The sequence below is a fragment of the Diadema setosum genome, chromosome 13 (genome assembly GCF_964275005.1).
Source record: "Diadema setosum chromosome 13, eeDiaSeto1, whole genome shotgun sequence".
Taxonomy (NCBI): Eukaryota; Metazoa; Echinodermata; class Echinoidea; order Diadematoida; family Diadematidae; genus Diadema; species Diadema setosum.
In genome coordinates, this window is record NC_092697.1 from 16,315,846 (window position 1) to 16,343,033 (window position 27,188).

Consider the following 27,188-nt stretch of genomic DNA (forward strand, 5'->3'; position numbering starts at 1 on the left):
TTGTGATACAACTGACCTACATATAATGCATCAAATGTGATATCTTGAACATTTTTTTTTTTTAAAGGACAAGTTCACCTTCATAAACATAAGGATTGAGAGAATGCAGCAATGTTAGTAGAACACATCAGTGAAAGTTTGAGGAAAATTGGACAATTGATGCAAAAGTTATGAATTTTTAAAAATTTTGTGTTGGAACCGCTGGATGAGGAGACTACTAAGGCTCGTGATGTCATTTGAGTACAACAGTATAAAGAAAATGTAAAGAAAATTCAACATATTTTCACTTTTTTCGCATAATAAAAGGGCACTTGACTTGCCTCTTTCTAAAGGCAATGGGAATAATATTACCCATAACATACATCAGCAACGAGTCAAGGGAATGTTTACTTTTTTCAAAAGATGAAATTTTGTAAAATTCTCTTTATATTTTCCTTATATTGTTGTATGCATGTGACATCATACACTGCATTAGTCTTCTCATCCAGTGGTGACTGCACAAAAACTTCAAAAATTCACAACTTTTGAACGGATTGTCCGATTTTCATCAAACTTTCAATGATGTGTTCTACTAATATTGCTACATTCTCTCAATCCTTATGTTAATGAAGGTGAACTTGTCCTTTAAAATCACTGCTCCCAGTGGTAAACAGTACCAGTTATCAGCATTCTCTGTATATTCATCTTCTATCAAAGGGAGTGTCCACCGTCCTAAATGCTGAAGCCAATTGGTACTTGAACCGCTCCAATTGTATCTAACATATGAATGTGCACATTCAGATGGATAATGCACAATGTGAGATGATAGGTGGTCCACCAATGCCCTTTATTTTATTTCGTGAGTTTACGCAAGAACTCACAGTGAGAGCCCACTCTGAAGACTTGCCTCTTGATACACATACTGTAAAAGTGGATATTTTTGCACTAATTCGTGCTCGGCCAGTTAAGAGTTTCGCGTGTTTTTTATACTGTGGACATTACCTACTGGAACATTATGGCAAGCAAAAATATTTGTATGCAATTTTATTTTCGCACTAGCTTCTGGTTGCGCAAAATGCACGAAAATTTCAACACCATGAAAATTTCCACTTTTACAATATATCCATGGTACCCTGCAGTGCAGCCATGAAAAAAATACAATACGGTCTATAAATGTAAGCTCAAGTTCTAACTTACTTGTACATGTTGAGACATTTTATGCTATTAGATGAGCTCACGTTCCCTTATAACAACCCTTCTACATCACCTGTTGTCCAAGGAAGCCCAAAGACATGTTGATAATGTATTTAACATTTCTCCCCCCCCCCCCCCCTTACAGGTTTTCCCAGATTTGAGACAGTGGTGTGAAAAGCGGAGGATCCATCTTGTCGACTGTGATCTGAGATGGGTGAGTAGAAATTCGTGATGATGCTACAGTATTTCATCTGGTTAGGTACAAACATCTTTGCTACACTGTCTCTTCTGCATTGGTCCTCTGTCTTAAAGCTTCAGTTTCTTTCTCCTCCCATACAGTGTAAATGCAGTGCTTATAAATTGTTTGGCCTGAGAGATGAAATGGTGTTAAAAAAAAAAAATGAATTGAATGGTGATAAAAATGTAATAGTGTAAGAGCAATAGATTTCCCAAAGAACATGATTCAAACCCTAAGTGTTAAATAGAATGTCAGTATTTGTATCATCTTTGATGCCATCTTATAACACAGTACATCTATTTAGTCATTCAACTGTAGTACCTAATTTTACATGAATTTTTTGTGAAAATCTCCATAAAATCTATGTACAGTCCATAAAATGTGCATTTCATTCAAATCTGCCTAATTTACCAAAATATAATTCGAGTTTGCATGATAGAACTGACCTAGTTTGTATTGGCTAGCATTTACCTGTTTGATGTCTATATCTTCTCAGCATTTTTTCCCCCATCAAGTCATTTCCTTTTTTTCCTGTTTTTGGTTTGGTTTGTTTTGTTTTGTTTTTTTTTGCGTGTTTGGGGTACACTTTTTCCTTTTTTTCAGAGGTATTTTTTAACTGATGAAACAGTTCCTTCCCTTAGAAGAAGGTTGAAATTGAAGACTGAAATGAAATAACAACTATGGGTAGTTAGTAGACTAGTCACTATCATGTGTTTACAGCAGGATTTTTTTTTTTTTTTTTTTTTGTTCTTCAGATGTCCTTTTATAGGGGTATAGTGTATATATATGTAGGGAGGAATTGTGAGAGCGGTTCAGTGATTATGGATACAAAAAATATGACCTGATTAATACGGATGTACGTTTGTAGTTGGATGTACAACATAGTGTATGTAACAACAAAGACAGATAAATGTATGGGTTTGTAATACAGTAGTGTGTAAGGTATATAGTTGACTATGTCACATCTTGTATGTACGTGTATATAGCAGAAGTAGAGTTCATTGTGGAAACATGTGGGTGCTTTAGTCTTGATTATAGTTAGGCACTGCATATACGTGCGTGACTGCAACTTCACACTCGCATGCATTCATATTGAACACAGTCATGATATACGGTACACTCTTCTGCAGAAATCACAGCAGGTCATGCTTCAGTGCATTGACCAAACGTTGTACCATTCAACTGTTACAGTCACTACTGTCAGGTTGCAGGTTGCATACATGTACATGGTACCCATTGTACATACTGGTACGTATTTATTGTACGTGTGTACATGCATAGTGTAGACCTGTAGGCAATCTTTTTGTGATCTCCACTGGCTATATGTATACACAGCCATTCAGACCACAGTGATGCCAGTGAGTTATGAATGGGGACAGAGAGGTTGTCGTACAGTTTGCTGTCCAGTTGCTATGTACACAGACTGGTGTGGAAGGCAGGAGTGTTTGTGTGTGTGGTATGTGTGTGTGTTGTAATTTACTGTATGGCTGCAAAGTGCTGCTGAGTGGTGGTAATGCGAAAACTGACAAGAAGGCACTTAGGAGGTTGCTTTCAGCCAGTCGCTCCAGCATGCAGGTCAGCACTGGTGGTGCCATGGTTACGGATAAACAGAAAGTGGGCGGGCAGGAGTGCTGTGAATGTGCATAACAGTGCATGCATCTTTTACGCATGGACAGCATCATTCAGCGTACACACTGTATGTGAATATTGATGAAAAGTAAGAAAGTCAATGAATAGCCATGGCGACAGGGTTTACTGGCAGACATTGCCACGACAATCTGACCCACATAATTTACATTGTATACATGTAGCTCTCCTGTAGACAAGTCTTGTACCAGAGCTCCAGTTATTATGAGCTGCAATATCAAAAGTCAATAATGTACAATGTAATTGCTTAATTGTAATTGATTAATAGTGTGTACATGTAAATCGCAATGGCTCTGAACCGGTGCTGTGTGATTAGTGAATGCTTGCTTCACTGAATATGATGAATAAGGATTAGGTTTTACAGTTGAAGTTCTGAACACTAAATTTTCATTGCCGTATCTATCTCTTTTTTCTGTAGTCACTTTATGTCAACATTTTTGTCAGGTTAAACTTTTTTTTGTTTTTTGTTTGTTTGTTTTTTGTTGTTGTTGTTTTTAAAGCTGTTTTGGAAATGCATTTGGAAGTCTGATGAATTGATACTTATGTGTGTTGGCCAAAGGAAAATACAGTACTTTGCAGAAATTTTGTCTGTTATCAGAGAGAATGGAAATGTATGTTCTTTGTTCTTTAATTTTTTTTTCCCAAGTTTGAAAAAGACACAGAGCGAGACAAGTGAATCTGTCAAATTTATACACATTATTCCTTCTGTGTGATAAAGTACATGTATGCTTAAAAGACAAGTTCACCTTCATAAACATGTGGGTTGAGTGAATGCAGCAATATTAGTAGAACACATCAGTGAGAGTTTGAGCAGAGTCGGACAACCCGTTAAAAAGTTATGAATTTTTGAAGTTTCTGCTCAGTCACGGCTGGATGAAAAGACTACTATAGCTTGTGATGTCACATGAGTACAACGATATAAAGAAAGAATAAAGAAAATTCAACATATTTCCATTTTTCTCGCATAACAAAAGAACACTCGACTTCTCTCTTTCAGAAGGCAGGGGGAATAATATTACCCTTAACATACGTCAGTAGCAGGTAGAAGAAATGTGCACTTTATTCAAAAAGTAAAGTTTTTTGAAATTCTCTTTTTATTTTCCTTATATAGTTGTACACATGTGACATCATACACTGTAGTAGTCTTCTCTTCCAGCAGTGACTGTGCAGATACTTAAAATATCCGTAACTTTTGAACAGATTGTCCAATTCTCCTCAAACTTCCACTGATGTGTTCTACTAATATTGCTGCATTCTCTCAATCCTTATATATGAAGGTGGACTTGTCCTTTAACCAGCAAATTTACCAGTACCATTAGGCTCTTACTGTGCACAGGTTCTCTTGATGAAAAATATTTTCTTCACGGATGATACAATGTAGTACAGTACCTCTTCATTGATGCTCAAAACAGGAAAAGTATCTCTTAGAGCCAATACTTCTATCTCAGGGAGAGATAATAAACATTCACTACAGCTTAGAATCATCATGATAAAAACAAACAAACAAAGAAATGGCTGGATGCTCAATTTCTAGGTTGTTTTATTCATTTTATAATTTGAACTCATGCTGACTGATTTTTTTTTTCCTCAAACAGTGTAAGAGTAAAGGGTAGAGCTGCATAGTGAATTGTAAACTGTTAATTTTGTATGCACACTGTATCCCTGCATACAGTGTACACATATTCTCTTAATATTGCCATTACCTTGTGTACATTGCCTTTTCTTTTTTTCTTTTTTTTCCTTTTTTTTTTTTTTTTTGCTTTTTGATGAATTATTGTCAAAAATGAAGACCACACAATTATAATTCCTAATTTCCAAGAGAAAGTACAGAAAAATTCAGAGTTGCCAATGTAAGTATAACATGTCAAATTTAAAATAGCTTTGTTATGGTACACTAGCCAGCATGCATAATCCCTGCACATTACTTGTTGCTCACAATGATGTGCATGATGTGTTGATTATCTCTACAGGGTGTTCCAAAAGACACAACATCAGAGGAGACCCTCAGGACGTGCCTGGGAGAGATAGACAGATGCTATCAGGATAACATCATGCCCTTCTTCCTCAATCTCACCAGGTAATTCAAGCAGGAGATCCATCAGAGACTATACTTTGAAGACCCTAGTCCATATTACAGTGTAGCTTATGTGTTAATTTTCATTCTGAGTATTGTCTTACGTAATAATCTCATTGGTATCCATCAGTGACTTAAGATATAAAAATAACCACAACAGATTATAATAGGGAAAAAAATGCACATATTGTATAAACTGTACTTCAAGCTGATACACAGGTTTGACATAGATATTAATTTAATACTTACATACCACGTGTATCCCCAATATTGTGATGTTATGATGTGCCTTTAATGAATTGTACTGAGTTTCATATGTCTAGAGTCTATAAAGTAACAGTAGTATGTTTGCAAGGTTTAAAAGACATTTCTTTGACTTTATTCTCACATACGTATTGTATGAATGAGAGGAAGACTTCTGAAACTGGTATTTTACTGGAATACGCTATTTCTTACTCCTCCCCTTCACCTGTACCTACCACATAGTGAACGCTGCGGCTGGATTCCTACCTCACATGATGTGCCGGAGTCGCTGTCCAAAGAATACAGATGGATACACGGCCTCTCAGTTACTGAGATGGAGATTCTTCATGGCGCGTACCGGATAGACAATCCTAACTGTGAGCCACTGTAATAGATGCTGTCTTTGTCATTTCCTGTGCATGAATGTAGCACTGATATTAATGAGTGTTTGCAAGTCACCACATTTGACGATGCCTTGTACAGGGCATGATATATACAGTGCAGTGCTTAACATTGGGGCCAGTCCAATGGCCCCAGACTGGTAATAATCACTTTTGGGCCAGTAACTTTTCAGGAATTGCCAAATTTACTATTCTGACTTGACCGCCGATGAAAAAAGCATAATATCTCCATTCACATAATTATGTTAGTTAAAGGGATTGTATAGTTTTGGATGAGACCGAATTTCAGGTTTCTAACATTTTTTGGTGAGATAATGAGAAACCTTTTATGAAATATGAAAGAGCATGTAATTCCATGAGGGATTCAACATTTACTTAATGAAAATTGGTTTTGAAATGGCCGAGATATCCAAAACAGAGCGATTCTAATAAGTTTGGGACCCACACTTTTTTACCATCGCTTTGTTTTACTTTGTTTTTGGATGTTTCAGTCATGCCATACCCAATTTTCATCAAATAAACTTTGAGTTCCTCTTAAAATGGTATGCTCTGTACTATATCATAAGTGTTTTCTTGGTATCTCGCAAAAAGTTAAAAGCCCAATTCTCATCTCTTCCAATACTGTACCATCCCTTTAACCATCTTACCCAATTTTTAACCCATTGAGGACGAGTCCCGAGTATACTCGGGCAAGTGTCTATGGGAAATGTGTGCTGTAGCAAAATCAGCCCGTCCTCAACGGGTTAATATACATTACTGATATTTTACGCATAGACTTGTGTTTTTTTTTTCTCCACGCACAGCCATGTTCATGATTCGAAACACATCTTTCTTGAAATCGCTACCCGAGGAGTTTAGGGATGAGTTTGTTGACCCCAACCCCATCGCACCCCACAAAATGGAAGTTCTGAAGCACATGCTGAAATCAAGATTGGTAAGGAATACACCAGAAAAGAAGACATATATGTTAGTATGTGCAAAGGAGAAGCCACTAAGATGCCTACTTTACCTCAAAGTCCGAACCATACACTATGGAACATTAAAAGCAGATTCCAAAAATCATGGTGTACTGTGTACATCCATCTCAAAATGAATTTCATACCTTTTAGATAAGCTGTACACGTGTATGTGCTCCATCAAACTAACAGACAATAACATGTCTTTATTTCTCATGCCAAATGACATCTGGTATTTTGTAATAAGTAGTGAAAATGCATTGTTTAACATGCATGTTCTGATATTCATAACCATTCTAAAAGCTGCAGCTGAACATGTGATAACAAATACTAATTGTAAGTGTAGTGACGTGTACCCTGTACATGCGATTTCATGGTGCGCTTATAAGTGGTAGGTTGCTAAAGATTCATCCTTATTTTGTGTTTGTGAATTACTAGTGTACAGAGGTGCGGCCGTGCCAACTGATGCAAGAATTATTCAAAATTTTATGTTTACCATGTTTGGCCAAAAACAGCTGTTGCTGAGGCTTTATGGTGTTGTTATTGAAGTAAAGTTAAAATGGGTAACTTTTCTAGATAAAGAATTTTCATCAGAACCTTGCACTCACAATGGCCTGTTTGTTAAAAGTACCAGAAGTCACAATTAATGAAGCTGAAATACACTATATTATTATTGTTAAATGTAATTATGATATGTAAATCATCAAAAGATTTATTGTGAAACAGAGGTGCAGTTCATTGATCGATCTACTGATTGATTTGTCTGCTACAGGGTAATCGTGTTCACTGGTACGATGTGGAGTTCGCTGGAGTAGACGAGGATGGGAAGGTGGAGCTTAGCGGTCTGCAAGACAACTTCTCGACTCGTGTAAGCAGTGATTCATTCTCATTCTCTCGTGACGTATTCCTCCCTGTGCTTTCAGTGTTGATTCACTCTTTCAGCTATAGTTTGATCTGTCATGAATGTTACCTGTAAAGGCCAATTCACTTCTCCATCAAATGGGGAATGTTTTTGTCAATTTCTTTCTGGTTTATTATCGATTCAATGATTTTGATATAATCTTTCTCTGGTGTAAGACTTGCAGAGGAATTCAAAGTTGCCAATTTGATGATGGAAAGATTGTAGCTTCTGTAGCAAAATCCCCCCAATGTCATGATGGAAAACTCCATTTTTAGGTGAAAGTTTTTATTCTCTTCTGTAACAATGTACAAGGGGGGGGGGGGGATGATATCAAAATAAAAAACAACAACAACAGGAAATGTTGACAAGTCTGTTCTCAGTATGTGCATTTGAATGCAAATTAATATGTTACTGTACAGCTTGTTCTATACCTACCAATGTATATTTTCACCATATCCTTTCAGGTGTTTGAGTTCTTCCAGGAGAGAATTAGTGAGCAGTATCCATTGATTGACATGAACCTTGACCCCTACCAGCAGGCTAAGGAGGCACATGAGGTAAGAGGAGATGCCTTGCCTGTTATAGCACCCTTATCTTTCACTCTTTTGAATGAAAACAAAAAGGAGAGAGAAAAGACCTAGCAACTGAGAAAGCGTTTTAACAAGTAGATGAAGACAAATGCGTTCTGTTCCACTGAGTCACATATCGATTCATTATCAGTCAATTGAATTGTCAATAAATGGAATCCATGTATATGTGTAGTGATTTCTGTTTTATTATTTCTTTAATTCATTTATGTTTAGCATTTAAAGTTTATAGAGGAATCAAAATCAGGGCATAGTAGTTGTTCCGTTTTTCTTCAGTTCTCCATTTTTTGTTTCTTTTATTTTTTGACCATCGTAATGTAGATTCGAACAAGAAAGTCATCCCCATGAATTCCTAGTATGCATGTTATCCCAAATTAGCTTTGGAAAAAGAAACTTTTCCATGTTGATTTCCCATTACAGGAAACGGGAGGGGTAGGGAGAAGCTACGTTATTTCATTGCCTATATGTTCTTTATCCCACCTTCCTATCCCAGTCTTTTCTCAAAAGTCGGGGCGGTACCGTCCTCGGCCGCGTGGACATTCTGGAGCAGATCCAAGCCTACGTGGTAGAACCTGCTCAGGAGAAGACACTGACTGTCACTGGCGGTGCGGGTTCGGGGAAGTCGTCGATCATGGCGCGTACGGCAGATGTTGCCCAGACGATGGCCTTCAACAAACGCATCCCAGGGTACGTGGTCCCAGGAATAAAAAGATAGAAAAATGCATTATCAAATATCCAGTCCTATATTCAAGATATCCTTGAAGGTACAAGTGTTCAAGCTTAGCGTGTGCTTACGGATTATTTTCTTATGTTGGCCCATATGCCTCCTCAGCTCTGTCTAATGTGTTTAATTTTAGTCTCAGCATTTGATAGTGTGTTTGTTCTATTTAGTATGAGTATGTGAGTTTATGAAATATCAGAGAGAGTGGATGGTCTAAAGATATGCTCTAGAAATTTCGTAGAGAAGGCTACAATTTCACTGAACTATTTTTCAAATAGTTTGATATTGTAAAATATCTAATCGTTCTGTGTCATTCTGAATAGGGGCGGTGACACAGGTTGGCACGTTTTCTACCACTTTGTTGGCGCCATCCCAGGATCAACAGACCTGGAGCTGTGCCTCCGCAGACTCCTCAAGGAACTTAATGCCTTTAACGTAAGTTGTGAATTGCCACACTATAATACATTTACCTTTTAACTCCCTGTATATCTTGTATATCTTGTAGAGTATTTGTTTGAATTCCCTCTCCCCTTTTTTTCATGGTTACTGTCATCAAAAGTTATTACAATATAGCCTGAACCAGACTAATGTTTCTGATACTTATCATGTGTATCTTTTATTATATTTCCAGTTTATCCAAAGCACATTGTACATGGTGTAATGTCACCATGACAAGTATCTTATCATAGATTGTATTTTGATGACTAGATAACTGTATAATTATATACAGAGAAGAAGCTTGAAGAAGTAGTAAAATATCAAAAGTAGGTGATGTAATATAAAGCACAGCTGTGAAACATTTACCAGCATCCACATGTATGCTTGATGACAAGATTTTGGATGCAATGATAGTGTGGCCCTATGGAAGAGCAGTTGTATGAGTGGAGAAGCTATATTGGGTGAAGACCATATCATAATAATTAATAATGCCATGAAAATTGTCTCTGGGATGTATTACATGTACAGGTTAAAATGGAAGAATTCCTCCAAAACTTGCTGGTTCATCTCATCTCTGTTTCTACATTTGCAAACAAATTAGATAGATGCTGATATTTACTGCAGTTTTGTGTCTTCTTTGAAACTGAAACAGGTTATGCATCTAATCCTGTGCCATATGGCTATGATTGCATGGCTATAATTTCCTCTATTGTGTAATTGTGTTGCAGGAAGCTACAATGCCAAAGAACCTGGAAGCCTGCTGTCAACTCGCCTGCGGTGTCCTGTCCAATCCAAAGACACAGCCAGTCATTGTCATCATAGATGCCCTCAATCAGGTACGGCAAGCTTGATTGCAGCACTGTCATCCGTACTTGTGTACAGAATACTGTATAACAAAAACATTGCCTAACATGGAGTACAGAATGCCATATCACAGCAATATTGCCCTCTATCTGGCACTGAGAGATCTGTTGCAGATAATTGGTGATGCCTTTTATCAGGTACAGCAGGCTTGATCACTGCACTGCCCCCTTACTCGTATGCAGGAAACCATATTGCGGAAAGAGTGCTTTCAGTGGAATTCAGAAAACCAGCAACATTTTTTCCCCTTGTGGGCAGAGAAAAAAATTGTCACAAATTTGATACCTCAACTACATGTAGTACAGAGAATATGAAGGGACTATAAAAGTGTGTAGCCCTCTAAAAGCCTTCAAAAAGAGACCCCTAGTTATCATTGAAATGGCTTGAATCTCAAAGGCACATGGTCCCGGTGGTTTAGTCGAATGCGTACGCGGCGCACGGCGCAAGTTTCCTATAGAGACGTACGCTATCGACTCCTCTTTAGCACTTACGCTGTGACCCACGTCCCCGAGTCCGAAGAAGTCCGATCAACTGTAGTCAGTGGTCCGATCACAGTTCGGCTCATGATTTGGCTGGGGGATGACAGCTTTAGCAAACTTCTTTTGTGATGTCATAATAAGAAGCACATATGCACGCACCCTGGCATTACTACAGACAGCGCGATGCACAGAAAAGACAACAAAGGCAACGTTACTTAGCAACACCTACGCGCTCTACTCTTGATGACAGCTCAACTTCGGTAATCTTCGTATCAATGCTAACGGTGATCGGCAGTATCATCAACAGCGCCCTCTATACTACCGGGACTATGCGCCTTTAAAGGGGTTGCTGAAGCTGCGGGCATAAAGGGGTATCCTCAGGAGAAAGTAATGTGTTCCACTTAGTATTTGCCCAAAGAAAGTTTTTACTGGTGTATCACCTGCGTGTCACCTTTATCCATCTCCTCTATGGCCATACCCAGTTTGATGATGACAAGTCCTCGTCCGTGCTGAGCTGGCTGCCCCGCAAGCTGGCTCCCCAGGTGCGTGTCATCCTCTCCATGATCAATGACACCCCACCCCACAAGGAACTCCATGAGAGGACCACCAAGCCCCAGGAGATCGAGGTCACGCCCCTGGACATGCAGGCCAGACAGGTGAGTGGTGGACAACAACTATTGATTGTTCAAATTCATGAACTTCTTCCGTCAAGATGTTTTCATTGCAACTGATTGACAAATTGCCCTACATCAACGTAAACTACATTTACGTCGAGGTAGAGCAATTTGTTAATTAGTTGCAACTATTGATTGATTGTATCCTGAAGAGAATTTTATCAAGTTATAAATCTCAGCATAACAGGGTGTTCGTCTGCCAAAAATTTGTGTGGTGTCCATGTTCCTTCATTCTCTCTATTCTTTTTTTAAATCAAGAATCTAAGAAGAACATTTGCAATATCTGTCTTTCCTTGGTCTCCTCATTTCTAGTTAACCTGTAAAAAAACAAGATTGTGATTCATTTAGGCTGCGTTCATGCGAAACTAGAATTGCGTTTCTAAACACGTTTAGTCGCTAAATGTGTTTAGTTGCGTTGCGTTCATGCGATTTTTCCATTTAAACGCGTTTCAAAACGCCGATCTGAAACGCGGAAAAAAGGGCGTTTTGAATCATGATTCTGCCAGAATCACGATCGCAGAAACCGCATGAACGCAACCGTGATTTCAATCATGATTCTATGACGTCATTGTGCGCTGTGCGCATGCGTGTCTCATGGGGTATCCCACAGCTTCTACTTCTGTTCGCGCGCTTGTGTACGTCTTATGAATCGTGTGTTTGGGTACCATACTTGCACTTGTTAGTTTACATCAACGCCATACACCGATTCTATGCTCGTATCTAACGTTAACTGTTTAATATAATAATACATGTAATTACTCTCCGATTGAGTTGATAAAAGTAATGGTTGCAGCGCTGTGTCTACCAAGGGAAACAATTGGAGAGACAAAGAATTATGATTATTCCTCGATCTGTTCCTCGATCTGTGGGCAGAGCCTGAATGCCACAGCATATCGGAAAGTATTCACTGAAATAAAAACGTAAAGGCCTGTACAGTTGAAATAAGGAGGTCTGGCTCGAGTTGCAGAGACAAGGTCAAACTGCGCAGTGCGCTGCGCAATGGCAAAGGATGAGCTGAGCCAGAATCAGCATTGCGAAAGCCCGCATGAACGCTCTTACGCTGAGACCGTGATTTGAAACGCCGTTTTGAATCATGATTCATGTTTGTGATTCTGGCTACGAAATTCGCATGAACGCGGCCTTAACAAAATAACTACTGTGTATTCCGCATATTTTGCAAAGTTTTTATTTTCATGATTTCATGAGTCGAGTGCTATTCGCGAATTTAAAAAAACTCGAAAATGTAACTCTGATCACGACATGAATGTGACATGCATGCATACATTTCCTCATGCAGACTGTACTCCACGATTGCAAATTCAACAACTCGGGAAATTGTCGGGAAGTCCCGATTGGTGACAAATTAGACTTGCTAAATATATGGTGTATACAGTATTTCCTCCACTAAGCTGCAGCGATTAGTCAGTAATTGATATCTTGTATGTTGAGTTATACTCACTATATTATATTCCATTCAGCAGTTAGTGGCTGTGTTTGTTTCTGTGTAACTGTAACATTGACTTCCAAAATCTGAAGTGTAAACCAAGTCATGGCTCAATGACGACGCTGTCCAATAGCTTTGCTCAAGAGTCTAGTGCACTTCCTTCTGAACCTTAGAGAAAGGTGACTGAATTCATCCATTCGATCCCCTGCAAATGTCCACAGCAAATAGTGACCGAGATGCTGGGCAAGTACAACAAGAAGCTGGATGAGGACCAGATGGTCAGTCTGCTGGCCAAGGAGTCTTCCCAGAATCCCCTGTGGCTGGCTGTGGCCTGCGAGGAACTCCGCGTCTTCGGTCTCTTTGCCAAGGTGACAGACAAGATCAACAGCCTCGCGGACGGCCTCCTGGAGTAAGCTTAAAGCTCTTCTAAAAATCTCTTTACTTTCGTATCTACTGACTTAGCAAACCTTTAACCCACATCTGCTGATCTTCGGGATATCCCGTAGTTCACGCATACACTGATCTACGGGATAATCTGTAGCAGAAATGGATTGGATGGTAACATCATTTATAGAGCTTATTATAGCCTGTGAACTCTGACTTTACATCCCACAGTCCTTTGCCTGAAACAGCACCAAACTATGTAGAATGCAGTACCTGGGAATTTGGTTTCATCAAGTTGTGACTCTCTGACCAGTGTTTGATAGTTCCAAGAGGGAGGCTGTGTTGGTATTCCCTCAGTGCCATTGCCAGTATTTCAGCTTTTTCTTGATGACCAAAAATATTATCAAACCCTTTTTGACTTCTGCAGTGTCTACATCTTTCAGGTTCACATCATGCTTTCTCAGTCCTAAGTTTTCTCAATTGTGTGTAAATAATTTCTCACTGTGTCTTTGAGCATGTTATTAGGTGTAGCTGACATAATTTTTGTGTGTGATAAATTATGTTATCATGATTATCAATTTTCTAAAAGCAAGAGTGTGCACCTATTGTTTATTCTCTCAGTATTCTTAGAGTATTCGGGCAAAGTGTAATTTCCTCTGTCCTTTCCTATCGCTAATGCAAGTCATGCTCTGCTTTCATGTTGTTGGCATTGTGACAAACACTTGAAATCATATTCCTTATTTCTGTGCTCCTGCTGGGATATTAAACATACCTACCTTCTCTCTCTCTCTCCCCCTCTGCTGCCTAGGCTCCTTGAACAGGTGTTCACACGGTTTGAGGAGGAGAATGGAGGCATGCTCCTGGTGGCCACCCTCTGTCTCCTGGAGTGCTCTGCCACCGGACTCCTGGAGACTGAGCTCCTCCTCATCCTGGGAGATGAGGACAACCTCATGCCAGCAGAGAAAGAGGCGGACAACAGCAAAGGTGAGAAGGGATGACATATGATGCTCTAGCGATGAATGTGAAGTGTTGTGAAACCATGAGCATACCCTCCACTAGGATACAGGCTTGCAAGGCGTCGATGATGGTAGTGGTGATGGTAGTGATAGTGGTAGTGGTGATGGTAGTGGTAGTGGTGGTGGTGCAAAGATGATGAAGACAATGGTAGTGATAATGGTGATGGTAGTGGTAGTGGTGGTGGCGATGATGGTGAAGGCAATGGTAGTGGTGGTGAGAGTGATGGTGGTAGTAGTGGTTGTGGTGGTGGTGGCGGCGATGATAGTGATGGTGATGATGATGATAGTGGTGGTGTATTGGTGGTAGTGGTGGTGGTAGTGGTAGAAGTGGTGGCAGTTGTGGTAGTGGTGGTGATGTCGGGTAGTGGTGCGGGTGGTGATGGTAGTGGTGTTGGTGGCGATGGTGCTGTTGCTGCTGCTCTCATTGACGGTGACTGGGGTTGTCTGCAACAGAAAGACAGTCCACTGTATTTCAATGCTATGATTCCCTGAAGAAACATGCAATATTGTACTGTAGGTTTTGGTTCATTTTGTTCAATATAGAAGATAACACAATTTTTTAGATGTAAAACCAGTAATGCTATCATGCTGCTGTCGTAATAAAAAGATATTGGAAAAGGTCCATACATCGTACATTGACAGATACTTAGTATTTTAGCAAGGTGGAACATTTTCTCTGAGACTTTAATAGGCACCATCATCACACAGACTGATAAGACTCATCTAGTTTCTTCAGCAAGCAACCAGTGAAAATTAAATTGCAGTTCAAAGCAAGATTGTTCAGCAGGTGTCCTGAGCATCCTCAACATGTGAGATAAGTTGGAGGGGATTTGGTTGGGGTGCCTTGTACTCACACTGTAATATGCAGAGAGTGATAAGGGTAAACTTGATCAAACTTTACCCACCTTACTGTGTTTAGTATTTTCTTGCAGTTGTCTGAAACCCTTTTTTGTTTTTCTCCAAACAGATCATGGCAAGGAGAAGAGTTCAAAGGATGCCTCGCCCCTCCCCGCTGCCAAGTGGGCGGTGGTTTACCGCGCTCTCAAACCCTTCATCAGACCCTTTGGAGACAGCGGTGAGGGGAGGTTGGACTTCTACCACAGGGCCCTCAGCAAAGCTGTCAGGAGAAAGTGAGTTGCACATCTTAATCAGTTTACTGAAGTGTTCATGTTTGTTCATGTTTTATTTGTCCCACCCTTGGGAGAATTGATGGGCTCCAAAACTTCTATACTTGGATATGATCTTTTTGTGGTAATGAAATAGGATCATATGAATTGCTGTTGAAAATAATCCATTACATGGGTGATTTTTTTTTTTCATTCGTAGCTCAAAATTTGATATCAATATTTCCATTACATGACTGATTTTTTTTTTTAATTCATAGCTCCAAATTTGATATCAATTTTTACAAGAAGTAGTTTTTGTGTTAAGTTTGGTATTGATGATAATATTCTTTTACTTTATTTGATGCATTTAGCACAGAAATGTCCAAGCTTTTATCTCATTAGGATTCTATTTTTAATTAGTTGATTTCCTGAAAGAGCTGAGCTCAATGCAAAGGTTTGACGTTTCAGACAGGTTAACTGTCCATTGTCAAAATCGAGTAGAGTTGGTGTGATGATATTTCAGCAATCTTTTTTCTTTTGGTGCAGCTCCAAAATGGAGGGGTGTTGCTTTTAAAAACCAGGCAGTAATACTGTTTACAGTTGTATGCTAGCCTCCCCATCAAGCTGTCTCTATGTCATTCAAACATGATAACTTTGTCCTAACTGTTGCCTCTTGCCCTTCTCCTCTCAAGATACTTTGACAACACCACTGCCAGGAGAGTGTATGACCGGTCCTGGTGGCACAAGAGACTGGCTGATTTCTTCTGTGATATCAAGTCAGTGGACAGGAAGGTGGAGGTGAGACTCACTGAACTTTGACCCTCTCTCTACCAGGGAATCCCACACAAGTGTGTACAATGCTGTGGGAATTTCTGTGCCCATTGGCTCTCAAAGCACACAAAGGGTTAATTAGAGATCAAAAAGCTTCCTTCGGTGTTATCAAAATTTGCTGTGTGTCAGAAAAAAGAGCACAGTTACAAGCATTAAGGCTCTGACATAAGTAGTCATGCTTAGTGATAGATAATCAGAAAGGCGACTGTGTTGTGGCTAGCAGTTAACTTAGGTAGTTCAAAGTGTGTAAAGCTTAAAGATTTTGCATGATGAACTTGTAAGTAAAACAATTGCAAGTTCAAGCATGACATAATATTTTCTTTGTAAGGGCCACAAATGAAAGGCTAACAGTCCCGTTGTGTATTTCCTCATTTTTTGTTTTGTTTTGTTTTGGTAGGAGCTACCCATACACCTGCTGGCCATCGGGGACTTGGACAGACTTCAGGATTGCCTGACTAACTGGGATGTCTTTGACAAGCTCTACAACGAGGACTACAGCACAGTACTCCTCAAGTACTGGAGAGAAGTATGATACTCTGATCCCTGACCCCTTACACCCACCCTGTTCTCTGTACCCCTCTGATTTAATTTGACTGTCCTTGAGTCAGTTGGGGATGGGATGGAGGGGGTTGTTCTTGGTCCTTTTGCTGAAGACCATGTGTTGCATCTATTTTTTCGGCCTGGCAAAGATCAGTTTACATTTACCATTGAATACAAGGGGAAACACAACAGAAGGGGAAACTTCAAATTTAAGAGTGCTGCATTCTGTTTGGTGGTTTGGCTCCATGTGGCAATTCTATAAAACAAATAGGGCATATCTTCAGATTGGAATGTACGCTCATGTAAGGTATACTGATTATAATAATTCTCGTATGTATGTGTGTTTCCAGGGATTTGGAGAAGGTTGGCAAGTCAAGATGTTGGACATGTACCAGGCATCAATGGAGAAAATTGCCAGCGGGGACCTACCCAAGGATACCATTGCTAGGAGATACGAGCAGGTCGCAAGGGTCATGTAAGTGTCAATGGGTCAAAGGTTATTCTTTCTGCCCTCCTTCCTTCCTTTCTGTCTTTCTGAAGGTTTCCACCATTACTGGAAACACTGTCACTTGCAGTATCTTCCTGTCATTTTCTGATTTGTTAGTCTGATTATTTATTCATTTACTGTAAAAGTGGAAATTTTCGCGGTGTTGAAATTTTCGCGGTGTTGAAATTTTCGCACATTTCGCGCAGCCAGAAACTAGCGCGAAAATAAAAACACGCGAATATTTTTGCTTGCCATACGTTCCTGTGCGTGATGTCTTGATTCCGCGGAATTAAAAACACGCGAAACTCTTCTGACCCGGCCTAGCGCGAAAAATTAGTCGTGCGAAAATATCCACTTTTACAGTATCAGACAGTCTTTCTATAAATTTACCAGTCTTCATCTACTTTTGCAATATACATTCTCTCATTTTCTTTATTTCTCATATCTCTATAGGATACATGTGTTTATATACTATAAAACAAGATGCACTTGCGGCAAGAAATTTTTGCAAATTGGAGCCAATGACCTTTTCTCGCGGCATGAAATTTTCGCGAATTGTCACTGGCATTCAATGCATGTAGTGTAGACAAGAATTTTGTGTGTATTTTAATTTTCGAGAATCTCGGCTCTCGCAAAGTTCACAAAATTAAAATGCATGTGAACATTCCTTGTTTTGCAGTATCTCCCATTCATTGCTTTTTCTAGTGTTGACTTTGCAAGTGCAAGTGTTCATCCAATGAAGTGCATTTTTTTTTCTTCAGAATATAATTGATTTCTTGTGTGCTTACACAATATACAGACAAAGAAATTTATCAGTGAACTGCATTGCGTTGACGTTATTGTCTCCCTAATCTTTCGTTCCTCACAGCAACCAATCTGGCTCCCATTTGAAGGCCTACGCCCTCCTCGAGAAAGCCATGAACATCGAGCTGGGTGAGCTGGGGTCGCGGCCCGAGCGCATGGTGGAACTCTACCACTTGGCATGCACCATCTACGACGAGGTGGGCAGTGTGTTTTTGGCAGCGCAACGAGTTGAACTCGGTTCAGCTTGATCCAATTACTGTATTGCTTTAAACGCATCGAATCCCATATGCCACATTCTGTGGTTTGGTGTTGTATTTTTTTGTCACGATTTTTTTTTATATTATTATTCATTGTTGCACAAAATGTACATTAGATAAATTATATTGTTTTAGCAATTACATGTAGTAAGGAGTGAGTCATAAGCCACAAAGTATAATACAACTTTATGTACAAATGAATATATCGTGAGAGAAACAATGCATACTTTGCAAGGATAACGAAAAAATAAACATAGCGATGGATAGGAGTGATCTACTGGAAACTAGAACTTGTAAGATGTGGAGCTCTGAATTATAGTCTGCAAATAATGTGTTTATCCAAAATGTTTTCTGTGTACAGCCAGAGCATTTGTCAACTGATATATATATATTATAAGCAGTACTTGATCTAAAGTAGAGAGGAAAAAAGGAGACACCGTGACAGCACACACACTATTAATTGAGCCAATGTGTACTAGTAAAATATGGTAACAAAAACAACAGTGCATACATACACACTTCTCCTTAAAGGCATAATTTACCATTTGCAGATGAAAGCATTAGTGCTATAAAATAGTTCTAAAATGTGAGTTAGGGATAGAAACAACCACTGTCAAAATTTGAATCTGTATAATCGATGTTAAGTGTTGTTAAATACACAAAATGTGAACAATAGTTATAATAAAAATTTTTCCAGACTAAACCGTATACAGTTACGGTTTATTGAGAAAAACCCTGATATCTCCTTATATTTTAGGTTTTATTGCAAATATTTCATATGGTAGGATGTTTTATGATACAACAGACCTACACATATACATCAAATATGATATCTTGAAAATTTTTGAAATCACTGCTCCCAAAGGTAAACTGGACCTTTAAAGGACAAGTTCACTCTCATAAACATAAGGATTGAGAGAATGCAGCAATATTAGTAGAACACATCAGTGAAAGTTTGAGGAAAATTGGACAGTCGATGCAAAAGTTATGAATTTTTAAAATTTTTGTGTTGGAACCGCTGGATGAGGAGACTACTACAGCTTGTGAGTCATATGCGTACAACAGTATAAAGAAAATGTAAAGAAAATTCAACATATGTTCACTTTTTTTCGCATAATAAAAGAGCACTTGACTTGCCTCTTTCTAAAGGCAGGGGGAATAATATTACCCCTAACATACGTCAGTAAAGAGTCAAGGGAATGTGTACTTTTTTTCAAAAGATGAAATTTTGTGAAATTCTCTTTATATTTTCCTTATATTATTGTACGCATGTGACATCTAAGTTATTCATACACTGCAGTAGTCTTCTCATCCAGCGGTTACTGCACAAAAACTTCAAAAATTCATAACTTTTGAACGGATTGTCCGATTTTCCTCAAACTTTCAATGATGTGTTCTACTAATATTGCTGCATTCTCTCAATCCTTATGTTTATGAAGGTGAACTTGTCCTTTAAAGGCATAATTTACCATTTTCAGATGAAAAAAACCCCCAGCATTAGTGCTTTAAAATAGTTCTAAAATGTGAGTTAGGGATAGAAACAACCACTGTAAAAATTTAAATCAGTAAAATTGATGTTAAGTATTCTTAAATATACAAAATGTGAACAATAGTTATAATAAAAATGTTTCCAGACTAAACCGTCTACAGCTACGGTTTATTGAGAAAAATACAGATATCTCCTTTTATTTTAGGCGTTATTACGAAAATTGTATGTGATAGGATGTTTTGTGGTACAACAGACCTACACATATACATTAAATGTCATATCTTGAACATTTTTTAAATCACTGTTCCCAAAGGTAAACAAGACTTTTAACAAGTGATTGACATGCTTAGGATCAAACTTTTGTCACTCTGTTTGCCGATGATAATGAAAATGGGAAGTAGATATTACTTGCTAGGAATTTTCAAGTTGAAAACCCCAAACCACATTTTGTTTTTGTTTTCTTTCTAACCATCTGACAGAAACTGAAGCTGTACGAATACGTCGACCCCAAGCAGATGAGAGAGCTGAGGCCCGCCGTGGACTTTGCGCGAAAATCCATCGCCATCCGCGAGACGCTTGATGGAGAAATTCACAAGGTGGGCCCCTCTCGATCAAAGCTCGTCATGTCAATGTTGGGATCCGTAGTGGGCAGGAGTAAGGTCTTCAGAACGATTCGGTCCTCTCTGCACTTTGGCTACAAAATGAAAATAATGAGATGAAGATATTTATGAATACTGTGTAAATACAGTGACAAGGTTCAAACCTCAAAGAAAAACACAGAAAAGCAGCATTTAGCTGGAGAGGCAATTACGAGGGGCAAGTGTCTTATTGAGATAGTGCAGCAGACAAGAGTGAAATCATATAATCTGCATTGCAGTATCCCCACACAAGGACACTAACATAAAACTTTGATGAACACAAGCATGTTCAAGGGATGTAAGGGTGAAATTGTATTGACTGTTTACCACACCAGTAAAAGGGGCCTAGAGCATGCAACTGCAAAGTTTAATGCATTGTTTTAGAGCAACTGGTATAAAATGTTTCTGTTTTTTTCCATAGGATAGGGAACAAATTCAATTTTAAAAAATGGTGTAGTGCTCACTGTAAAGGACTTGTTAGCATACAGCTTGTATCTCACCAGTTTGATGCCTGTGGTGAGATATTTAGTGTACATTAGGAGTGGCTATAATAGAGGAGAGCTACTTTTCTCAAGTAGGAGTCCACCAGCTTTTTTGAAAATGAAAGTGATCAGAGATTTTTAGCATGTAGCTGTGCATGTTTTACCAACCCCTTCAGTTCAAGCTGGGGCGTACCCTCATCCAGCTAGCCTTCAACCTCCAGGCTTGGATGGAGTGTGGTGGAGACAACACCTTGAGTGAGATGGAGGCCCTAGAGGAAGCAAAGGTCACCATCGTAAAGGCCATTACACTTTTTAAAGAGGTCAGTATGGCTTTTTCTCTTTCCTTGTTTTCTTCTCTTTTTTTTTCTTTATGTTCTTCTCTTCTCCTTAATTCTCTCACTTCTTCATCTCTTCTTTATGCTCTTTCTGCTTGACGTTGAATATTAGGTATGTTGTCATTCGAAACAACAAAATCAGATAAAGATGGACTAGTTTGTTGAGTTATTTGAAGGATAATATATGTCGCACTGGAATTGTCAACAGTGACCACCAGAGTTGTTAACAGGTTTGTGTGTTTGTCAGTTGCAATAAAACCATCTTGACAGAAGAATTTCATGAATTTGAATATTTACACAGTACCTGCTGCATGCTATAAGGATTAGAACCAACACTTGCTGTCGGGCGGAAGCTCGGTGGTCTAGTGGAGATGACGCCTGTCCTGAGATCAGGAGGTCATAGGTTTGAATCCTGCTCGAGTACGTACGCCCATGATTTCTTTTATCACGGCTACTACTAAAACACTGATCAATTCAGTGCGTATTTACATCGATGTAGGGCAATTTGTCAATCAGTTGCAAGGTTTGTGTAATACTGTCTTCACTTTTCTCTTCCACAGCTTGGTTCTGATGGCCATTTGTCTGATGCAATCATGACCAAAGGGGTACTGGAAGAGAGAGGCTGCCAGGCACAGGTGGATGTAAGTAGAAAGTGATTTCCTTCTTCATCATCTTGCCATCATCAAGTTTATATTCTGAGTTTTACACTAGTGCAAACTATACACAGTGTGACATCAGCATCGCCATAGTGTATTCATACATTTTATCTCACAAATGTGAAAAAAGCTCTCAATTATATTCATGTTGAAGGGTTGGTCTGCTAGGAGTTTGGAACATATGACCAGATTTTTATACAGGGAGCTCCCGTTACAATGAACATGTTTATAATGAAATTCGGTTACTATGGAGTAAAAATTCAGGCCCCCAAATTATTATCTATTTGTCTTTATATGCTTTATTAGTGTAATGAAATTTCGATATATAAGGAAAAAAACAAACTTTGTCATAACAGGAGTTTCCTGTATCAATATGGTATCGTACGAGAGTTAGTGATGTAGTGGAACACTTCTGTAGTCCCGAGACATGACCAATTCATAATTCCACTATCCCTTCTGCCAGAAATCAGGCAATGTCTCATTTAACCCTTGTCTTCATACGTTAAGACTGTCATTAATCAAATGAGCATGACATGACTGAAGGGTCATATTCAAGTCTCAGCAAGAGTTGCATATGGTGCCAATAGATGCATGTACATTATGTAGTCTTGTGTTGATGTACTAATAGTGCAAGAAAGTTTGGCATGCTTAAGATCATGCAAAGATATAAAGAGCCAATTAAAAAAACCAACAACTACAACTCTCGCCAACCATGGCATGCAAGGTGATTTACTTTCCCTTATGTCCAACTGACATTGGCTTAAATCCACAAAGGTAATAAAAAAACAAAACCATGGTTTGAATTTACCTCATTGACTAAAAAAAGCACACTGCATGCACACCTTGCACATGCATGTATCTTGGTGCAGTTAATATTGGTTGCTTGTGGTGTACATGTGTGCTACTCACAGTAACACAGGCAAAATTCCCATGGTCTATGAACTGGCTTGAAACTGCCTTTGCATATTCTAAATTGTATGTCAAAACTGAGACACAACTTTAGTCCCACATACTGTAAATGCTGATGGCTGAATTTCCCCTCATTTTGTAGCTGTACATGGAGGCTCTGGACCTGTGCCTGCAGGCTTACGGAGAGTTCAGCGTCCTGACAACTCGTCTCTACCTCAACATCGGCATCATGTATGAGGACAGGCGAGAGTACCGGGAGGCCTACAAGTGGTTCATCAAGTGGCAGGACGTGTGCGAAGAGGTGAGTACGAAACTTGTGCTGATGAGCACATAGGGACATTGTGCTAGACATGATAGTGACTGCCTTGTGAACTAAGAGTTTTCGTTTCTTGATACTGTAACCCACAAAAGTTGTTAAGATGTCAATTATTGTTATTGTTTGTATATATCAGTTTATATTAAATGAGCTTGGAATGTACAACAAAAGTTAGGCTTCTACCAACCTTTTTGGGCAAGCTTTTGTCTACTCCTGTAGACGTTCTCAAGCCAAGTGATCTATTGATAGTCACACTGTTTCTCAACAATTTTGGGCAAGCTTTTGTCTACTCCTGTAGACGTTCTCAAGCCAAGTGATCTATTGATAGTCACACTGTTTCTCCTTGTCTGTGTGACTATCACTTAGCTTGAGAAGGTCCACAGAAGTGGACAAATTCTTGCCCACAAATTGTGAAAGGTTGGTAGAAGCCCGAACCCTGTTCTATGATCACCCCCGACTGATGAAAGTTTTCTGTGTCAAATGGGAACCTTTGGTACACTAACTTGAAGCTACAAAGTAATGTCTGTGGTGGAATAGTAAAATCCGTTTATACTGTAAATGGAAGACATTCCACCATGCCAATGACTATCGCTTGTGAATTACTGATGTCTACACCGGTATGTTCCACCCTTATGCAAATTTCTTTGTTCCTCCCTACATGTCTCCCTCATTGTCCCCTCCCCTTCTTTACCTCCAGGTCTTTGGCTACCACCACCCCCGTACTCAGCGCTGCAGGAACTGTCTGGCCGAGCCGCGGTACGTCTTCGTGCGGCGGCAGATCGAGGCGGAGGAGGCCAAGAACGCGCGCAATGCCCAGGGAGGGAACCAGGTCTCCGAGGACCGCGGCCTCATCATAGACGAGGACCGGGACGTGGATTCTGACAGCGATTATGAAGAGTAGGCCCAGAGTCCTCCTCCCATCAGGCGCTAGACTTTGTTACAAACTTTCGCTATGTATGCAGCGAACATAGGCTGCCATGCTTGGTCCAGGGATTAGTCTAAAGGGCTCCACAGAGAGATGGATGATGAAATCTATTTATATTTATCCACTTTTGTCTAATTTTGTTGCCCCTCTTCCATCAAAACATTAATGTTGACTTTTTCTTTTTTTTAAAAGGAATTATAGCAAACTTTCTTCCCCTAGGAAAGACCATTTGTCACCGTCCAGTTTTCAAAAGGGTTTTGATTTGTGAAATACCTGGTCTTGTGTTTTTGGTCCATTCGCCCAGTAGCTGTAAAATTTCTTCTGTACTACAGTTTCATATGGCATCTCGCTACACGATCTGGCCAGCCCTGCACATTTACAAGAGGACAAGTCATTGCACTTTAGTGCAGAAGGTACCCAATCTTTCAGAATGTTTTCAATGAACTATGTTTGTTTTTTAAATCCGTTCCAAATAACAGTGCTGTGGAACAGGGCAAGTAACGTGCTGATACCAAGGTGTATTTCTGTTAACCCGTTGAGGACGAGTCCCGAGTATACTTGGGCAGGTGTCTATATGGGAAATGTGTGTTGTAGCAAAATCAGTCCGTCCTCAACGGGTTAAATTTTACGGGATATTTGTACACTGATACACCTCATGGTAGACTGTACTATACTAGAAGAAGAAGAAGAAGAAGAAGATTTGGTACCACATAGAGAGTTCTTAGGTGATAATCAGGAGCAAAACAGGCACAGTAGTAAAAGATGCTTTACCCATTACAAAATGCAGTTCACTTAAGTCTTCATTAAGTGCTCTAGTAGGTATACAATTTTGCAATTATTTCTTTTTAGAGAAAATATATTGTGAAATAAAAGTATTACAACTGGAATGTAAATGGGTGGGTCTGGAGTGATGATTGCTAAGTTTGCTGTAGAATTGGTTGGTATACTCTATTTGGGATGCTGCAAAACTTTCAGGCTTTTTAAACAGTATTGTAACCAGTGAGATGAAAAAAAAATGACCGATGATAATGGTACAGTATAAAATGAATGTCAAAAGCCTTTGAGACTGGGTAATTGTCTTGACTCTAGTGGATTTGTCCTGTAAAACAATACAACTTCTGTGTATGTCCATTATGAACTGTGAAAAAAAAAGAAATTCTGTCCATAGATGTTAATTATCCATTGGGTGTGTCTCAATCTACCACAATCACTGGTCATTAATTTGATTATCTGCAGGGTTATATTTGTACTGATTTTGTTTGCAAAGCATAATATGATTCTATTGTAAATATCTGTATGTTATTGCAGATGAATTGTAAATGTGCAGAAGTATTTTGTATATTAGTGTGTGTTTCCTTTGAAAAGAAAGATGTACTGTATGTATATTTTATAGAAATAAATTAACTGTGTCTCTACTTTAAGCATATCAAATGGCATAATCAAAATGGAAAATCACATTGATCTATAAATTTGGTTTTTCGAATGTAAATCTTACAAAAAATATTTCTGAATGCTGTACATGGGCAAGGGCCTTTGGAGTTTGTCTTTGCTTCGAGTCAAATTTGCCTCCAATGCAGTACATATAGTAGACATGTATCTTCTCAGTTTATAAAACACAATACATATACTGTTTCGACTATTGTACAAAACTGCCATGACAAACAGATTGTGTGTGTGTACTCCATTTGCTAAAGAAATGGCATGTACTGTAAGAGAGTGATACAGGTTGTACAATTTGTATGTTCCAATTGGAAATTACAGTGTATTTCATTTTGAATTTTGTTTAAAGAAAAATGAATGCATTTCATTTATTTATGCTGCCAGATGTACACCTGGGCTTCTTTGTGCATGTGTCCACCAGAGAGCTGGAAAAATATAATATACATGTATGTTTATGTTTTAATGCACTTTCTTGTGATTATAGAATTGCAAAAATTGTTCTGAGTCGTCATCACTTATCTACATGTCAACACAATTCTCATGATTGCAGTTTCTCATGACAGTAAAATATGTTTGTATGGTGAAAGTAAAGTCAATTGATAAGATTTTATGCAAGTGTATACCTGGTACCACATCTGTACAATTTTTACATTCCTGTTGTGTGGAGAATTTTAAGTTTTACATTTATATCTGCATACTGATTGAGGGAGTGATGGCAAAGGGTTTATGAGCTTTAAATCTATCACTGAAAAAGTGTTTATTTGTACTTTGTTCTCTGGTGGAAAGAATTTTAAAATATGTCATTATATTCAACTACTTTGTAATCAAGATACCTTTAAATTGCATTTTCCCAAATGAACTGGTATGTTGCAAACATGATTTCTGTTTTAGTAAAATGGTCTCAAAGTGAGAGAGTCTACTCTGTATTAAAGGAGCTTTCTTCATTTAGGAACCTCCCAAAGTGTATCACAAATCAGCCTGTACCATCTGCTCTTGACTTGGCTATTCCATGAACAAACGTACAGCCAGAAACCAAAGGATAAAATATCAACATTTTTTTTCTCTCTCTCTCTTTTTAGTATTTATGCTCTTTCTTCAGACCTAAATGGAATGTTTCTGTGTTTGTTATCACAGTATCATTTCTGTACTCTGACAAAATCTGGATTATTTTCTTTTCAATTTGTAAATGTTTTTTTTTTTTGAGATATGTGAGTTCCTTTTATGTCTTTCATGTACATTTAATTTTCTTGGACACGAAAATGTTGGCCAGGAAGTACTGTAAATAATATACATGAAACTACTAACCTATCTCCCCTAAATGAGTTCTGTTTATGACTTTTTTCTTGTGTGAACTCTTACTGTGTCTGTGAAACAGAATGAGAGAATGAGAGGGTGAAGAAAAAAAAAAGAAATAGAGAAGAGAATTTGATGAAATACATAGTTAAAAATGTATATACTGTGTATATAACACACCATAAACAATAGTTGGACATTAGACGTGACCTTGAATCACGAAAACTTAGCTGCACAGAACTTTTCTCTCTTTTCTTTAGGCAAGTTCAAAAATACGAAAATTGTATTGCATTTTTGGTTATAGTGGTCATTTTCAGTTTGATATAATTAACTTCAAAGGAGTAATCCATCAGATCAATACATTTAATATAAATTTGAAACAATTGATTTTGCACTGTGCTCTTGTTTGTAATTAGTATAGACCCAAGTTTTGTGTCGGACAA

At 38.7% G+C, this 27,188-nt stretch overlaps 1 protein-coding gene across 1 annotated transcript in view; it reads left to right on the forward strand.

Moving 5' to 3' along the window:
* LOC140237362 (telomerase protein component 1-like) overlaps positions 1–26,765 on the forward strand; it is a 40,090-nt gene extending 13,325 nt beyond the window's left edge. The window contains exons 3-24 of the mRNA XM_072317298.1: positions 1,319–1,387; positions 5,029–5,135; positions 5,619–5,752; positions 6,580–6,710; positions 7,505–7,600; positions 8,098–8,190; positions 8,714–8,907; positions 9,265–9,376; positions 10,108–10,215; positions 11,202–11,375; positions 13,059–13,246; positions 14,030–14,205; positions 15,205–15,367; positions 16,036–16,141; positions 16,572–16,700; positions 17,065–17,189; positions 18,070–18,202; positions 20,231–20,347; positions 21,048–21,191; positions 21,767–21,847; positions 22,914–23,072; positions 23,785–26,765. Of these exons, the coding sequence (XP_072173399.1) occupies positions 1,319–1,387; positions 5,029–5,135; positions 5,619–5,752; positions 6,580–6,710; positions 7,505–7,600; positions 8,098–8,190; positions 8,714–8,907; positions 9,265–9,376; positions 10,108–10,215; positions 11,202–11,375; positions 13,059–13,246; positions 14,030–14,205; positions 15,205–15,367; positions 16,036–16,141; positions 16,572–16,700; positions 17,065–17,189; positions 18,070–18,202; positions 20,231–20,347; positions 21,048–21,191; positions 21,767–21,847; positions 22,914–23,072; positions 23,785–23,988 (2,943 nt within the window). The 3' untranslated portion in view covers positions 23,989–26,765. The remainder of the gene's footprint in view (positions 1–1,318; positions 1,388–5,028; positions 5,136–5,618; positions 5,753–6,579; positions 6,711–7,504; positions 7,601–8,097; positions 8,191–8,713; positions 8,908–9,264; positions 9,377–10,107; positions 10,216–11,201; positions 11,376–13,058; positions 13,247–14,029; positions 14,206–15,204; positions 15,368–16,035; positions 16,142–16,571; positions 16,701–17,064; positions 17,190–18,069; positions 18,203–20,230; positions 20,348–21,047; positions 21,192–21,766; positions 21,848–22,913; positions 23,073–23,784) is intronic.
* Positions 26,766–27,188: the final 423 nt, after the last annotated feature.